The following is a 13,696-nucleotide window of genomic DNA, read 5'->3' on the forward strand; positions in this document are numbered from 1 at the left end:
CTAGTTTTTTGGCGTGGGGATCGTGTTGTTAGCCTTGGAAGTTCTTGCTGCGGCTAAAACCGAGGATTGGTATTCTTCCAAGACGATGAGCTACGTGTGAGAGATATCTTACGGATGTCTTCAACAGGCTGCTCTGTGACTTTAAGGTTCCTGTGGCATTGCTCACCCGCAAAGGCATTATCGGCAGAAACTCCGTACGACTACCATCTTGGCTCTAGGGCTTGTACTGCTCTTGGACTTGGAGGTCGATGGTAGAGGGTGTTTGAGTCTTGGCATGTTTGGTTGTGTTCTTGTGGAGGAGGTATCTCCAGAGCTCGTTGCAGATGAATGCCACTTTTTGGTGTTGAGGGTGAACTGACGTCCAAGGTAGGTATTGGTAGGTTTTGGAAAAAACTACCAACAATTCTCAACAACCATAGCCATAAAAGGACTACCAAGGATTCAAAAGGGATGCATCTACTGCCATAGCCATGCAAACACAATCCTACCATTGCCTTTGTGGATGGGGATACCTGATTTTGGGCCTCTAACACTCCTCCTTACAAAGCATATCAATGGCCCCTTTTGCCTTTAACTGTGCACATCCTAAACCCTAAATAAATGATGGATGAAGCTTTTGCAGATGCAATCCTAAGTGATGTCTAAACCTCATTTCATTCTTGGTTGAGGTTAAATTCCACATATGTGATGTCATGTTGAGTCTACAAGTTATTTTGTATCAAAGGTAGAACACTACTCTCTTTGGACCTCAATGATCTCATTCGAATCTATAAATATTCTAGACATTCACTTTTTCAAAGGCCCATGCTTTGAAAAATGCAGGTGCCTAGACTCCACCACCTTTCAAAAGCCACTAAACACAAACCAATATCTTCCATGGAGCTCCACACATCCTCAACACTTTTGTTCATGCTGAACTTTGGCATTACCTCCCCTATGAGAGAATAACTTGTAGCTTTGTGCACATGGATACCCAGGAGCCTTCCTTTCCAAAGCTTTCCAGACAATCCATTATATGGACCAAGATAGTGTGCTCTATGCTCCATCACACAAATATAGTAGCAATGCCCCCACGCAGCACTTGGTGTGGGGGATACCCTAAACCCTAAACAGGTGATTTCATCTGCCATCTTTGAAAGACAGGCGCAATGCCAGAATCACAAGTTTGAGTTGCACTCAGACTCTTGTATCCTCGTGTGATCACACGGTGCTGTGATTATGCAAGATCAAAAGACCACTATATGCAATCCACATCCTTTATGTGCCGTTGTCATGTTGTAATCGAGAGCAAGTAGAAGAAACAAATGAATAAGGGATGACTACTTATATGCTCTCTTACTTATGTGAGTTTGTGTGGTGGCCATGTAAAGATGCCAATGTAACAAAATTACCGTTGGTTACTCCACAGCAGCGATGGAGAATGTCTCTTTATAGAGTTGTAGAGGCTTCCATAGCCAGCCAACCAGCATTCCAAGCTCTCTTTTTCATCCCAAATTCCCATGCCATCGTCAATATATCTGTTAAGATATATTGGCCATTTAGAAGAGGTGGCCTTAAACTTGTCCTTGAGGGAACAGAAAAAAAAGGCAAGCATACACCACAGAAAAGTTAGACCCCATAGCAGTGCCTTGGATTTGAAGAAAACAACTCCCATTGAACGTAATATAATTGTGTTGACCATGCTAAAGTGTGCTTGCATTGAATCTCCAAAATTCCTATATACAAACTTGTAGAGGCGATAGAGTCCCTCACGTGTGGGAATGCTTGGGTAGAGTGACTCCACATCAAAAGTGAAGAGGACTCAATCTTTTGGGATGAAATTTGGAAAGGATTATGTTGGAGTCCATAAGAAAGGTAAAGGAAAATTGCAAAAAGTTCTTGCAACGCTTGTATCCTGAGGGAGTCATTCCAGTAGATGCCTTGATGGTGTGCCTGGCAGCAGTTTTCATATCCAGGTTTTACATTTTGAGAGAAGCTCGCTCTGCAGGCGTCAAAGTTACCCCGCTCGTCTGGCTTTTTAAACAAGTAAGATTCGTGTTTGGTTTGTGAGGGAGCTACAATGTTTGTGTTGTGCAGGTATACTTTTCGTACTTGAATTATGATCCATGGTGGGAGCTGACGAAGAGGATACTCGGTCTGATCGGCAATTCATCCGACATTGAAGCTGCAAGCACCATCTTTTCTGACATGCTCGATGAGTTGAAACTACAGGTAGGCTGGGACGGCATTGTGATAAGACGAATGCCAAGAACTATCGCGTTTATTGGAGAACAGGTTTACGAGCAAGACTGTGAATGAGGTGAACCGGTCGATGCTAGACAAGCTCGTCTTAGCTCTGCGTGAGATGAAGTTCGAAAAGACCATAATATCTGGGACAGGCCGGCATTTGATAAGGATGCTAGACTCCCATTCAGGCTCCGTGAAAGACATACTCAGCTATTATGTGTACTCAGACTTTGGGGGCTTTTCTAGCGCTGAATCTATCAAGGAGTACACAATGAAGTTTGTGACAGACGTGGACGATTTCGACTTCAGCACGATCTTTGGTGTTTACAGAGGCAGATACAAGTTTTACGTGACAGTGTTAGAGATGTTCTTACGGGATTCAGAGGAGCAACCATTGGTCGCCACAGACTATTTCATGAAGAAGGCAGATGATTTGTGTAGGCGACCAGGCCCTGCCCTCTCCATCAACAGATCTGTGTGGGACGATGTTGTGAAGTTCTTTGCACTACCATCATTCCATCCCGGGTGTTGGGAGGTGGTCATAACTTTATTGCTGCTGTGGGTGTACACGGGAGTTCCTGTAAACCTGGCAGTCACGGACAGTGATTTGAAATTTGTACAAGCAGGGATCGGCAGGCCAAGAGGGACTGTGGCGAGCAGCTACAAGACTTTGCATTTCAAACCGGATGCAGATTTCTGCTCGGCTCCTCCTCAGAATGCAACACAGGTTTCCCTTCAAACTGTTGAGATTGGAGAACCACTCGTGGTGAGGGCTTTGTGGAACTATCTCACAGCCAGTGGAGACATACAGAAGCTGATCAAGGATATGGGTGTTTGCAACAAATCAGACCTAGGGGTGAAGTTCGAAGCATATTCCGCTCCCTTGCTTTTGGAGTTTTTGGACAATAAAGCACAAGTGGATTTTATCCCAGAGGTCTACAAGGAAAAAGTGGATGTGGTCTACAAGCATCCTTTACAAGTGCCAAGGCCAAATGATTGTGAGATGGTACAGCAAATGCCATGGCCAAACGACTGTGAGATGGTACAGCAAATGCTTAAAGAGGACGATGGGATGACTTTTCTGACATGGCTAAAGTAGTTTGAGAAAGTTTTACAAGGAAAACAATAAGTATCTTTTTTACATTTTTGATTGTATAATGATGAATTTACTTGTTGTTTTGTTGCAAGAATCCTTTCGGCCTTTTCTCTATAGTGGAAATGTCATTAAGTTTAGATTTGACATAATTGCAACTTGTATTAGTAATGTAAGAAAGTAACAAATTCCTGTATTCTCGCCTTATCAACACAAAGTTATCTCAAGCACAAACTTGACAAGTGCTTTGGATATGTTAAACATTGAAGATCTATTCTTGCACAGAAAAGGTCATAAAGAAAGATCATAAATTGAGGAAATAGCTGTCATAAAGTTTAAAGAACTTTTGCATAAAGGCGGGCTTTTAAAATGGATTATCTGCCTTACTACAGATATTAGTGCTTTTTGGAAGAATCAACTTTTATGTGTGGGAATGCTCCAAAAGTCCAAAAAGTAAAGTGTATGGATGAGAAGTTAAAGATGATAGGCCTTGTTGGGATAATTGACAAGAATATACAAATGATGATAGAAGAAAATGTATGGTTTGTTAATGTTGTGCAATATTTAAAATATAAGGAATAAATTTTAATTTCATTATTGTTTTTGAAAGCCTATCTAATAAATCTATTACTTTCACTTCATATAATTTAAGTATATACATACCTCTATATACCTAAGCTATACAATATGATATGATTAAAGTTTATCTATACAAGAGTGTGTTTTGTGTATATTATGATCTAAGTATATTTTAATGTATATTAAATGTGCACATGTACATAATATGATCAAAATTTATATAAGATGGATGTATAAATGAATGTTTTAGAGAGAGAGAGAGAGAGAGAGAGAGGAGGGAGGGAGCGAGAGAGGAGGGAGGGAGAGAGAGAGGAGGGAGGGAGAGAGAGAGAGGAGGGAGGGAGAGTTCTTTTACCTAAATCTGAAAATTGTAATCCTAGTAACTTTTTTGTTATTATAGTTTCTTTATATTGAATGATCCCACTACTTTATCAATAATTTTTCTATCACACTAAAAAAGTTTCAAAGACTGATTTTTATCTAAACCTAGATTCCTTACTAGTATAAAATATTAACTGTAAGATGATGTAATATGCCAATATCCAAACATCTATTTGTAGCAATGTTTGGTTTTCTTCTTGAATTTAATTATTAATTACTTTTATTTAGAAACCAATAGAAAATAACTTAAATGAATTTCTAGAATTCTGATATTTAATGAGTTAAGGAGATTTTTTTCTAGCAGTCAAGAGAGATATTTCAACTTCTGATATAATATAATATTTTAATTATTTTTCATAATATTTAGATAGATACTCGCCAACCATTTTGTAGAGGGAGGTAAGTACTTCTAAAGGAATGTGTTGTGATCTTTGTGGCTTTTTAGGTTGCAAATCATCCTTTTGTTATCTAATCTTATATTTGGTTAATAATAAATGAAATTGATTAATCTAATAATATACTCTTTACAAGCCTAATTGTTAATAATTTTCTGGTCAGCCTCTTGAATTCTTAAGATCCCACTCTTGGGAATAGGGTGAAAACCTAGAATGAGCCAAATATATAATAGGGATAGTGGGTAGATCCAACTTAAGACATTATCTTGCTTGTCTTTGTTCTATACTAAACTCTATAGTTGGTGGAATACCTCATGTTAAGCTATAAGTATACTTTAATAGCACTAAATTAATTTTATATGTTAATCTTTGTGTTTTATATATTAATTTTGGTGTGGGGTGCTTATTGTGAATGTGCTGATAGGTGACTTACATTAAGCTATTGGTATAATGCTAGATTTCATTTGAGTCTATATGACATGTTAATCTTAGTGTTAGATGTTGGATACTCTAAGACTTTCTTTATTGTTTTATGCTCTTGCTTTTTTATTTTTTATCTCTACACTCAAAAGTTGTTTTATGCTCTAATTTTTTCATTCAGTGTCCCAAAGCCCTAGTATTTAAATCCCACTTTGTTGCCTTTGGCACATATGTTCAAGAGTTTGGTTTTACCCTGTGGTCATTCTATAGTACTCATTATGAGGTAAAGGGTGAAAACAACATATGCAATATTTGGTATTAAAAATTGAGTCTCAATGGGTATTATCCAATAAAATTGGGCAATTAATCTCATTACATATGTAAAGATGAAAATAATGATTCGAGTGGGTTCATGTTTAGTTGCTATGGCTTTGCATACATCCCTTAGGTGTGGATTTTTGTTACTATTTTATACTATATTGTATATGAGCTTTTATTTAGGCTCAATATGATGGATTTCAAATGTACTATTTGTACAAGTTATGTTTAGGCTCATGAGTGAGGCATATTAGCAATTTAAAGTTATGTTTTGAGTTGGTAGGATTACTATTAGCTTATTGGTGGTTATGTTTATTGCATGTTACTCTAGGTAAAAAGTAAACCTTTCGCAATTAGTGGTTAATAGGTCGGTCCAGCATGATACTTCTTAGGCATAATTACAAATGGATCAATTAAGAGTATAAATATTAATCTATTAAGTAGTCATTGCCATACTATTTCATAAGCTCTTCTTAGATTGGACTGAAATTAATGCAAACACAAGCTTAAAGTTTTGAGTTTGAAAAGAAAGTTATTAAGGATAAAAGATTAAACACTTTCTCTTATCTGAGTGATAATTTATAATAAAATGTGATCTCATTGCTTGTATTCATATCATAGTCTCTACATAAATGCATATTAGTTATGAATAAGAATCCTCAGAAACTATAATATCAAATAAGAATGCATAAATCAATTTATTAATGCCTCTGATCCCATACCAGATTTATTCTCTAATACCATGTTAGCAAGGCAGAAGAGAACAAAGATTATCTAGCTATCAAAGTGCCTCGTTATATAGTGAGAACATGAATTATATTAGCTTTTTTCACATCTAGATGATATCCTTCACTCCTTCACTCAAATGTCTTGTCTAACCTCTATCACTGTAGTATACATCAAGCTGATAGCCAATTACCGACGCTGTATCGAACCACAATTGGATGGGATAGTTTCTAAGATTTGAAAACCTGTAGAGATGAGAATGTTAGAGATGCCCCTGAAATCGAAGGAAAAGACAGAAGCACACCCATGGCGTCATGTTGCCTTTGTCATCCAGCAATCCCAAGTCCCGTAGTCTTCTCTCCGCATAGAACTCAAGCCTGTCCAGATCTGCGAGATGCGTCTCGAACCACTGCAGCTGCTCTTGCAAGATTCTCTTCTCGCCAAGTCTCACAACCACAGCCATTTTCTTTCGTGTGCTAAGTTCACTAGAGTTCAAAAGCATGGTATCCTGGAAAAAACAGCAATCAACCGACAATGAATTAAGTACAATATGTACCTCGTCAATAGTAGAGCTGTACTCTCTTAGCGTGGCTCGACAGCCCTCGATCATAGCTTCACAAATAGCCTCCTCATTCTCCCGGCTGATAGGAAGTCTCAAGTGATCCCAGACAGTGTTTCGGAATAGTGCCTGCAAACGCGGAGGGAATTCACTCACAATGACTACTAGAGAGTTTCGCAAAATACCTCTAGCAAGAATGAATCGGATCCGAACAATGCAATGAGCCTGAGGTACGCAATCATGTCTTCCGGAGGGCCTTGATTTCTGTAAAGGTTAAAATAAGCAGTGCTATCCAGTCCTGCCATCTGTGCGATGTCCACTTTGTCATCGGCAAAACGCTCAGAAAGAGATACTTGCAAAGTCAATGTGAAACTATCCCGGTTGTTTTTCTCATCGCTATCCACAAACCCGTAGTCCGTGGCAAGCTGGGCATTCCCTTTCTTTTTCCCATATTGCATGAGAACCTACGAAGGAAAACAAGGGAAAGGTGAGATTTCAAACAGGAAAACAGACTCGAGATTTCACCTCTTGCTTCTCAGCACAATTCGCTGCAGCTTGCAACGTCAAAGTTTCTTGGCGAGCGAATACTCCGGCAGATTTGACATGCCAGTAAGGATCTTCATTGGTCAGCCCGAAGCCATGATTTACCTGTGCGAATGCGGCTATATATCGGGGTCAATTAAACACTAAGCAGTTTCGAGCAAGAAAAAAAAAAGCAATGCAGCAACTTACAAAGTCCGCCAGTGGTACCAACGCGAGGTTATCTCCGATAAGTGGTGGAAATGTCCGAGAACGAAGTATCCCGAAAGCCCAGGTAAACGCCTCAAGAGTGTAGAGGCTACGATCGAAAACATCTGGCCTTGGCTCAATCACCTCCGTCATCACCTTGTCATATTCACGCTTGAGAAATTCCTTGAAACCATTGATGGAACTGAGGAGCTGAGTACCTGGAAAAGGAAGAAGGGAGAAGAAAACGTTAGTACCAACACGATAAGGATGGCGACGACCACATCACACCTTTGAGCTCGGCAAGTTCTTCTTCCGACCTGGAAATGGGTGCTAAGTTTGATCTTCACGATTTTTTCTTTCGAATGAAAAAAAGAGCTTACCAGAAGAGTGGAGAATCTAGCGTGCGTGGAAGAACACGAATGTAAGCACTCCAATCCGAGTGAGGCTTGGCCTTCTCGTGTAGCAAATACAATGCCACTGCGATCCACGGCCTCAATCCCGCGCAGCACTCACCAATCTCAGACCTTCTCACAGTGTCCACATCCATCCACAGCGTCTTGGGAATGGACACCACCTCCTGGTTCTTGGACACGCTGCGCTTGGCAAACAGCCCCAGCCCCAGCTCCCCGCGCCTCACCTCCACACCTCCAGGCTCTGCCACGCCCTTGCTCGCCATCCATTCCAGCAAATCCCTGGCCGCTGCTTCCCTGTCGATGCCTCCGGCCACGCCATTGCAGCTGCTCGTCGCCAAAATCCTGCTCGGACGATTTGTGCTCCTTCCGCTGGAAAAGGGAATGCAGCCGCTCGGCGATGGCGGAATTCCAGTAAGAACGCGCACATTCCTTGCTGTGTCGAGGGAGAAAGAAGAGCAAAGGAGAGAGAGCAGCGATGCCGCCATAGCTGTGACCTAGAAAGAATTTCAAAACAAAATCGCTCAGAGGGCTTTTTTTCTCACCCGATTTCATCATCACCAGATTCGAACCGGGCTCGCACCTAACCATGCGCCTCTAGCTACTAACCCGGATATACGTAAAACACATCATTCTACTACAGAATAGTGTAACTAGATTTTCCTAAATATCCTTCTTGGTTTTAAATTTGGGGGTTGGGTTGTGCCAGGCTAAGGCGGTAGTGTAAGGCCAAAGCGACACGTGGAGGGCCGGGTAGCAAGCTACCGGTGGCCCTCCTCCCACAAAAAATTAGGTTAATAGCGTTGGGGCACGTGGCCCCATATCAGCTATTAAACTGATAAGAACAGATACTACACTTGATCTTAGCCAAAAGGCCGAGAAAGGTATGAGCTGTTTTGACCCAGCGCTCCATTTATATACTCTACCTAGGGCACAATTCTACGCCTTCGCATGTGGGATAGGGCGCACGCTGACGTGTGACGCTCTCCCTTCTCCACGTAAAACGCTGACGTGTTAGGTTAAGGTACACGTGTTTGCCACCTCGGCTGGTAAGATTCATCAATACAGGAAAAAAATTTAAGCAAGATCGTTGCCGACTCGTACACTGTGAATGGTAACGGGAACTAAGGGTCGATTTTCCGAGTTAGTTTCTTGGGCTTCTATTTCCTAAAACACACAACCAAAAAAGAGAGAGAGAGAGAGAGAAGTAAGCGATGCTGAAGAACAAACAGAGAGAAAGAAGCTTGCCTTGACAACGTCTTGGCCACGCACAACGCGTCCAAACACGGTGTGCTTGTTGTCCAGGTGTGGAGTCTCCACGGTTGTGATGAAGAACTGGGAGCGATTGGAGTCCGGGCCAGAGTTTGCCATGGACAGCGTGAATGGTTCGTGCTTCAAGCTACACAAAACCATGAGAATCTCCAACTTCAACAACGAGAGCTCTTGCTTACTTGGGTCTAAACTCGTCTTCGAAGGATCCACCCCAAATGGACTCGCCTCCTCTTCCATCTCCGCTGGGATCACCACCTTGGATCATGAAATCCTTGATAACTCTGTGGAATTTGACACCGTCGTAATATCCTTGCTGCCTGGGAGCCAAAGTATGAGCAAGGGAAGAGAAAACAAGACGAAAGGATGGTACCCATGCACTGCGAAGTTCTCCACGGTTTTGGGAACTTCGTCGCGGAAGAGCTCCAAAACGATGACACCTTTGGTTGTGTTCATCAACTAGAGTAAGAGAGTATAAGAACGAAGAATTCCTTGAAAACAAGAATAAAAATGTTACCGCATACTTGGGAAGATCCATGCCAAATTTTTCTTTCCGACCAATGCCCTGCATCAAGAACCCAGCAAAGATCTCTCCAAAATCTATTCATTTCCTCACCTGGCGACTCCGATTGCCGCTGCTGCTGCCGCTCCTGGAACGAATAAATCAAAGCATGAGATCCGAGGAAGAAAGGATTCGTCGATCCGACTCACTGGCTGTGCCTGTGAAGCGCCAGGACTGAGAGGAAGAGCAAGACGACGACGACGTTGCAGGAGATGATGGTGGGGAGGCTGAGCCGCGACGGGCCTTTCTTGCGCTTGCTCTGCTGGAGCAGCGCTGCCGGCTTCATTCTCCCCATCGCTTCCTAGAGCCCTAGATTTCCAAATTTCTCCAAAGGGGAGAAAAGAATGAATAAACCCTAAATCTCGAGGGCGGGCATTTTCTTCCCGGATCGATCGTTTGGACGCTTTGGGCGATCGGGGCTGAGCTTCTCTTGACCAGAGCGTGAGTATTTCTTTTGTAAAGAAAATCTTTGCTCTTAGATTTGCTTCTTCTAGTTCTAGGCAGCAACGATTGATGCTATAACCAAAAGGGCTGGATTTCTCGCAGCTCAGCTCCGCGGCCAACATACTCTCGTGAGCATTTGAATTTCTCTTTGTTTTTCCCTTCTTCCAGTTTTGACCCGAAAGCAAACCATGCCAGATCAAACATGTAACAGAGCGATTTTTTCACGACCAAAGAGCACCCGTGAGTAGCCTTTCTCTCAATCAATTTTTCTTCCTCTCGCTTGACACACTTGCATCAACAGGGAGAAGAAAGAAGTAAATCACTACATGAGCAACACAAACTTGTGAGTTTTCTTTGTGTTTCTTCTTCTTCTTCTTGTAATCTAAAACTTCATGGCAGAGGAGAGCAATCGATGTCCAAGACGAGAGGGTCCAACTCCTCGCAGCGCTCAAGGAATGTAGTGTCTCAAGAGACTTGTGCCATGGGAAGCAACTCCACAGCTACGCGGTGGCGAGCAAGCTCGACTCAAACATCCGTGTGGCCACCACCTTGATCGACATGTACGCAAAGTGCAAGAGCATGGACGAGGCTCGCAAAGTCTTCGATGCCATCGATCGTCCCGACGTGGTTTCTTACACTGCTCTCATCTCCGGCTACGCAGACAGCGACCAGGAGGAGGCAGCATTGGAGCTCTTCACTCGAATGGTTTCCAAGCCAGGCTCCTGCGAACCAAATCACTTAACTTTCGTGGCTGCTCTCAAGGCCTGCTCGAATCTAGCAACCAGAAACAGTGACAAGATGGGATCACTAGAAAAAGGGGTGGTTTTGCACGCTCGAGCGGCTGCTACAAGGAACTTGAGGCACATTTACGTTGGAAACTCTCTTGTGGACATGTACTCCAAGTGTGGCAGCATGGTGGATGCTCGGAAGGTCTTTGACAGGATGGAAGAACACGACGTTGTGTCGTGGACTTCGCTGCTGCTCGGCTACGCAGAGAACTCCGACAACAGGCTTGCGGTGGAGCTGTTTGGATGCATGAAGGCTCGAGTGCACTGTCCGTCACCGAATGCCAGAGCTTGCGTTCCTGCGCTCGTCGCGTGTGGAAACTTAGCAGACTTGGAAGCTGGGAAGATCATCCATGCTGGGATTTGTAGGAGTGGATTGGAAGACGACGAGTTTGTGGCAGCTTCCCTGGTTGGTTTCTACGGCAAGTGTGGAGACATGACCGACGCTCACCTAAACTTCGATGGTTTGCTCGAGAAGCCCGACTTAGCTACCTGGAGCTCGCTGATCACAGGCTACAGTCGGCAGGGAAGCAGCGATCGAGTTTTGGATCTGTTTGGACAGATGAAAGACACTGGCGTGAAGGCTGATGGTGTGATCTTTCTCGCGATTCTTACGGCTTGCACTCACGCCGGTCTGGTCGAGACAGGAAAGAGCTACTTCCGAGCGATGGTGGCCGAGTTTGGGATCACTCCGGGGATCCAACACTACTGCTGCATGGTGGATTTGCTGGGACGTTCCAATCGGCTGGAAGAAGCTTGGAGCTTGGCCAAGACGATGCCTATGGAGGCGGACGCTGCGGTGTGGAGGGCGCTACTCAGCGCTTGTCAAAAGTGGAGGAACGCCACCATCGGGCGAGCAGCGTTTGAGTCATTGGCGGAATCAAAGTCAGAGTACGTGCTCATGGCAAATATCTATGCCATGCAAGAAATGTAGAAGAAGGGTTCCATTTTGATCTACTTTTTACATTGATCGAAATAATTTCTCTATACAAAGCCAAAACCTTCGCAGCCTTCGCGAATAGCAAGCAAGAGTTTCTCTTCCAATTGCTCTCTCGACTGATAGTGAGGAAGAACGATAGTCCCAGAGCTAAAATGTCGATGATATTAGACAAATACCATAGGACAAAACTGATGCTTACCAAGTATATGCCGTTGGTAATTGATTCCATTCACCACCTTCAGTTATCAAAAGGCCCGTGTTTGAAATCTGGTGAAACAAAAGCTTGTAAAAAAGTATAAGATCTTTTGTCATACCTTGGAAGACCCAGTCATGAACTTAAGCAGCCGAACTTTGTCCTCCTTGCAAAAGCCATTAACTGCATCCCAAAACCATTTCAAAATACAATAAGTATGTTCACATCTTGCAACTTTTTGCAACTCTTCAACTGCAAGCACACAAAATCACACTCTGAGAGAGGTTTGACAAGAAGAAGAAACATACCGTCTACATCAGGAGGCCCACTTATGAGCAGCTCTAGCTCCTTGACATCGAAAATGGATATCAAATCCTTCGATATCAGTTCGTAGAAACCATCCAGAAACGCGTCTATCTGCGGCTTGATCGAGCCTGTCAAGCGGTAGTCGGCGACATGATTCACATAGTTATGCTTGTTTTCCTCAGTCACTGGAACATCTCGACCTCCGGGAATAAGATCATGAATCGCCATCTACAGTAAACAAAAGGAAATGGATATGGTGATGTGAAAGAAGCTGTACTCACCTCTTTGCGTCCATCTGAATGATCGTCTATGCTGAAGCTCAGGCCCATGGACTCCTCAACCTTGTTCTGGAAATCAAGATTTCTAAGAGGGTGTAAAAGAAATGAACAAATTTACCTCTAACAGCCATACGAGGCTTTTGGAAACCTCCGGTTCCATGTCCATGTATGTGACTTCTCTTCCAAGTATGTGTTTGTAAAACGAGCGAGTGAAGCGTATATCCAGTTTTTGAGAGTCGATGATAGCCTTGGCTGCCTGGTTTTTGCAAGTAGAATTAGATAAGAAGCGATGAGCAGCACCACCGCTTACCAGGCGACCAACAAACTTGAAGTATGAGAGATGACCAGGACAAGAAGCCGAGCTTGGATTCGGCTGGTAACAATCCCCGACTGGAGAGAACAAAAGCGCTTGCTCCTCGACAATGGCTTGTGACACCACCTGAAACCACTCGCGTCCCAGTCCTTCACCTTCGCCTTCCTCTCCACGGAAATGCACACTCAACTGGAACTTTTTCAGCTTTTCTGCCGAGCGCTGCCCAAGTTCCTCGTAAGAGTCCTTTAGAATGTCGTGCCTGTGTATACGTATCTCCTCACTCTCGGAAATCGGGAACTTGCTCAGGAGGAACTCATGCTTGTCTTCCATAGCCAAAAGGCCGGGGCATTTTCGAAGCACTGGAAGCAAGACCTCGATTTTGACGACATTCTGCCCGACCAGTTCTCGTGCAAGAGCTAGAGTCGAGGGTGCTGGTGCATCCGAGATAAATTGTTGCGCGAGGAAGAAAGCCCCGACGAGTGGCCGTGCTGCCTTTGGCATGCCACTGCGTACGAATCCCCACAAAGGATCTAGAGCGGAGACGAGGTGCGGAAGATCCTTCTGCTCCACTCGATCAAGCGTTCGTATAAGATTTAAAACAGCACCGGTGGATGTATAATCGCCAACTTCTAGCTCCTTCACGACCGAGCTGACGAGTTTCGTAGATATGCTCGTCATTCGCGAGAGGATAGCTGGGGAAAGAGCTGGATTTATAGCGATCAAGTTGCCTAAAACGTCCCCCACACTGCAACATCATTACAAGTTTCAGT

The 13,696-nt window shown here is 43.4% G+C and overlaps 5 protein-coding genes and 1 non-coding gene across 8 annotated transcripts; 2 read left to right on the forward strand and 4 right to left on the reverse strand.

The window, feature by feature from the left end:
- The first annotated feature begins 1,833 nt into the window (after nt 1–1,833).
- Nucleotides 1,834–2,298, forward strand: LOC9633251. Its single transcript, XM_024674782.1, has 2 exons — nt 1,834–2,025; nt 2,077–2,298. The coding sequence occupies exons 1-2, from the start codon at nt 1,834–1,836 to the stop codon at nt 2,296–2,298; spliced, it is 414 nt and encodes a 137-aa protein (XP_024530550.1).
- Nucleotides 2,299–6,211: 3,913 nt separating this feature from the next.
- LOC9656234 (fructose-bisphosphate aldolase-lysine N-methyltransferase, chloroplastic) lies at nt 6,212–8,424 on the reverse strand. Its single transcript, XM_002960681.2, has 8 exons — nt 7,807–8,424; nt 7,715–7,743; nt 7,430–7,644; nt 7,223–7,345; nt 6,883–7,161; nt 6,695–6,826; nt 6,443–6,646; nt 6,212–6,383 (listed from the first exon to the last, which is right to left on the reverse strand). The coding sequence occupies exons 1-8, from the start codon at nt 8,322–8,324 to the stop codon at nt 6,369–6,371; spliced, it is 1,515 nt and encodes a 504-aa protein (XP_002960727.2). The 5' UTR covers nt 8,325–8,424; the 3' UTR covers nt 6,212–6,368.
- Nucleotides 8,425–8,531: 107 nt separating this feature from the next.
- LOC112347327 lies at nt 8,532–8,724 on the reverse strand. Its single transcript, XR_002992736.1, has one exon. It is a non-coding gene; the product is annotated as a U2 spliceosomal RNA (small nuclear RNA).
- Nucleotides 8,532–10,037, reverse strand: LOC9656235 (peptidyl-prolyl cis-trans isomerase CYP71). The gene is made up of 7 exons (XM_024671764.1): nt 9,817–10,037; nt 9,722–9,755; nt 9,623–9,670; nt 9,479–9,564; nt 9,288–9,425; nt 9,085–9,235; nt 8,532–9,003 (listed from the first exon to the last, which is right to left on the reverse strand). Exons 1-7 carry the CDS (start codon nt 9,960–9,962, stop codon nt 8,914–8,916), a joined length of 693 nt encoding a protein of 230 aa, XP_024527532.1. The 5' UTR covers nt 9,963–10,037; the 3' UTR covers nt 8,532–8,913.
- A 14-nt stretch (nt 10,038–10,051) lies between these two features.
- On the forward strand, nt 10,052–11,896 carry LOC112345307 (putative pentatricopeptide repeat-containing protein At3g23330). Of its 3 annotated transcripts, XM_024671754.1 has the most exons (6): nt 10,052–10,108; nt 10,162–10,239; nt 10,307–10,351; nt 10,413–10,454; nt 10,511–10,671; nt 10,773–11,896. In XM_024671754.1, exon 6 carries the CDS (start codon nt 10,814–10,816, stop codon nt 11,828–11,830), a length of 1,017 nt encoding a protein of 338 aa, XP_024527522.1. In that variant the 5' UTR covers nt 10,052–10,108; nt 10,162–10,239; nt 10,307–10,351; nt 10,413–10,454; nt 10,511–10,671; nt 10,773–10,813; the 3' UTR covers nt 11,831–11,896. The 3 variants fall into 3 exon arrangements, with proteins under 3 accessions (XP_024527522.1, XP_024527508.1, XP_024527514.1); XM_024671740.1 differs by having other exon boundaries at nt 10,511–11,896; XM_024671746.1 differs by lacking the exon at nt 10,052–10,108 and having other exon boundaries at nt 10,123–10,239; nt 10,511–11,896.
- LOC112346261 (E3 ubiquitin-protein ligase UPL1-like) lies at nt 11,856–12,665 on the reverse strand. Its single transcript, XM_024674819.1, has 3 exons — nt 12,236–12,665; nt 12,036–12,171; nt 11,856–11,983 (listed from the first exon to the last, which is right to left on the reverse strand). The coding sequence occupies exons 1-3, from the start codon at nt 12,561–12,563 to the stop codon at nt 11,881–11,883; spliced, it is 567 nt and encodes a 188-aa protein (XP_024530587.1). The 5' UTR covers nt 12,564–12,665; the 3' UTR covers nt 11,856–11,880.
- Nucleotides 12,666–13,696: the final 1,031 nt, after the last annotated feature.

The sequence above is a fragment of the Selaginella moellendorffii genome, unplaced genomic scaffold (assembly GCF_000143415.4).
Source record: "Selaginella moellendorffii unplaced genomic scaffold, v1.0 SELMOscaffold_0, whole genome shotgun sequence".
Lineage (NCBI taxonomy): Eukaryota > Viridiplantae > Streptophyta > Lycopodiopsida > Selaginellales > Selaginellaceae > Selaginella > Selaginella moellendorffii.